The sequence below is a fragment of the Hyposmocoma kahamanoa genome, unplaced genomic scaffold, assembly GCF_003589595.1.
Source record: "Hyposmocoma kahamanoa isolate Upper Pololo Valley unplaced genomic scaffold, ASM358959v1 99667, whole genome shotgun sequence".
Lineage (NCBI taxonomy): Eukaryota > Metazoa > Arthropoda > Insecta > Lepidoptera > Cosmopterigidae > Hyposmocoma > Hyposmocoma kahamanoa.
This window is the reverse complement of record NW_020655986.1, coordinates 1,860-4,480: the sequence shown is the minus strand read 5'-3', so window position 1 is coordinate 4,480 and position 2,621 is coordinate 1,860. Positions and strand designations below refer to the sequence as shown.

Genomic DNA, 2,621 nt, shown 5'->3' with positions numbered 1-2,621 from the left:
AATGAAACTGCATCATTTAACGATCCACGACGTAATTCGAGATTCCAGTCAATTTCATTAATTGAAGTGTTAATTGAGTCATAATCACCATACTGATAAAAGTGTTTTGTATAAGGCCGCGATTTAAGAGGGCAGATTCGCACAATTTTCGATGAAATGCATAATGCTGGGTGATACGCATCTTCTGGCACTAACGGATTACAGCAGCGACTTACAGTGACTCCACTAGTCGAAAATACTAAATCCAAGATTTTACCGTAATTGTTAACTATATGGTTATACTGTGATAAATTACATACGTTAATAGAATCATATAAATCTCGTTGAGCAGAACCACTAACACTCACTGGAACAAAAGACCCAACAACCGTCGCGTCAGCTACCCACGTCAAGTTAGATGAATTAAAGTCACCGACAACGATTACCTGATCGCAAGGATTATTCAAAACAATATCAGAAAGATGCTCAGAAAATAGTGTCAGTTGGTCTGATAAGGAGTTGTCCATATTATCATCACATATATATACAGTACATAAGTTAAGTTTAAATGTAGTTTTCGGCTTCTGGTGTTGAATTTTAAGAGTCACCCACAAATCTTCAGCAGTAGAGCACCAGTTAGTTTGGACGGCAGCGTTGAACTCTTTACGTACGGCAACTAGTATTCCACCACCCAAGGATTGTTGAGTTTTAGAATAATTCCGGTCGCGCCTCCATACGATGTATCGATTGTCAAATAATTCACTGTCTTTTATACCTTCCAACAACCAAGTTTCTGTTAAACATATGACATCAAACGAATTCAAACAAATGTTTCTATAGAAATCAGATGTTTTGGTGCGTAAACCACGTACGTTCTGGTAGTAAACATCAAGCATTTTTAAAACAAGATGTATAATGTACTGAGTGACATAACTTGTAATGGCAAATTAGGTAAATATACGTTGTTAAAAAATAATTACATCGTGACATCGCAAGGAAAATATTAAAAAATACTAAACAGAGCATCAAAGCACCTGGAATATGAATGCGCTTACCTCCTATTCGCGTAATAAACATTATAATACCCGTGCGCCAAAGCGAACAAGCGCAACAGGTGAGATAAACAGAAGCAAAAGCAGGTAGCTGTACGTCGAGCATTCGAGTAAAATAACATGATCGCGAAATATAAGTGTCCACGCGCACGCGCTGATCACGTGATAGGCGAGTTAGCGAGAAACCAGCGGCTCTCAAACCACAACATGAGTCATTAATACATTGTACACAAACATTTAGCCATTTTAAAAATTGTAATAAAACAGCTAATAATAAGAACAAATTTAAGGTAAGCACGATATAGCTCAAACGTTTAACGCGTAATATTAGTTCAGCTAATACGATATAAATTAAACAGTTGAAAAGCAACTTAACAAAAAATATGGAGAATATTATAACTATACTAACTTTTTTAAGTCTGCTTCTGATTTTATAACTATGACGTGGGAAGTAGGGCTTTTTCTCACATATATTTTGCACCCTTTTACCCACGTATACGCAAAATCCTTCTCTTTAGCCAGTGTCTTCACCTTGTTAAGCAGAAGTTTATCCTCCAGATTGAGATGATCGTTGACAAATATCCTGTTATTCCCGGAGAGATTCAGGTCTGCTGGAACAATAGTGCTCTTCCTTGCTGCAGCCACGAAGTCCTCCTTGTTATATCTGTTATGCACTGATACTATTATTGTTTTATTAACTTTGTCATTTCTCATGGGGATCCGAGCTATATAGTTTATTTGTTCCCTGGGTATAGGACACTTAATGTGTTCACCGAGTTTGGCGAAAATCTGGAACAGATTTTCAGATTGAGTTACGGGCACTCCCTTTATCTCAATATTGTTCATACGAGATCTTCGTTCCCCATCTCGTACCAAGCCCTCCAATTTCTCCATTCGCTGTTGCAGATGTTGAACTTCGTCTTTTGTTTTGAGTAGTATTTGGATTTCTTTTTCGATATTGCATATCTTACTTGATAAAGTGTCAACAGAATTATGCACATAATTAAGCGATTCCTTTACATCCGTAAGGTTGGATTTTAGATTCTTCAGCTCAGCCAGCTCTGTATGAATGCTCTTAACGCTGTCTGCCAGCTGCGGAAGTGATGCAGTTATGGCTGACAAACGCTTTAATTCAGCCATCACGTCGTCCAAGTCCACAGGTGGGTTGGGACTCGTTGGGTTTTTGCAAGAGGCGCATCTCCAGGTGGCTTTCCTGTCACCAAGTTTACGAAAGCCCCCTTCCGTGATCCCAGCGCATGGGAAGTCATAATGGCAGCGACACACTGAGCACTGGACTCCATCTCTACATTCACTGTTACATCGCTTACATTTAAACATTTTAGTTATTAATTATTTTGTGATTGAAAACTTTGAGAATCACTGACTGACAGAGACAACAATAATAGTGGTATAAATACGTGTGTACGGTCCGGTGTCGACGGACGGAATATGATCTTGTTGTGGTTAATAAACATAAATTTCAGGCTGTAATTGAAAAGGTTCTTTATTGTTTTTTTTTAGCGTCGACAACAAGCTTTCTAACATGGTAAGTCTTAGAAATTTATACAACACTAATTTAAGTAGTTCCGA

At 38.0% G+C, this 2,621-nt stretch overlaps 1 protein-coding gene across 1 annotated transcript; it reads right to left on the bottom strand.

Moving 5' to 3' along the window:
* Positions 1-1,430: 1,430 nt before the first annotated feature.
* On the bottom strand, positions 1,431-2,369 carry LOC113239142. The gene has a single exon (XM_026476010.1). The coding sequence runs from the start codon at positions 2,367-2,369 to the stop codon at positions 1,431-1,433; it is 939 nt and encodes a 312-aa protein (XP_026331795.1).
* Between the last annotated feature and the right edge of the window lie 252 nt (positions 2,370-2,621).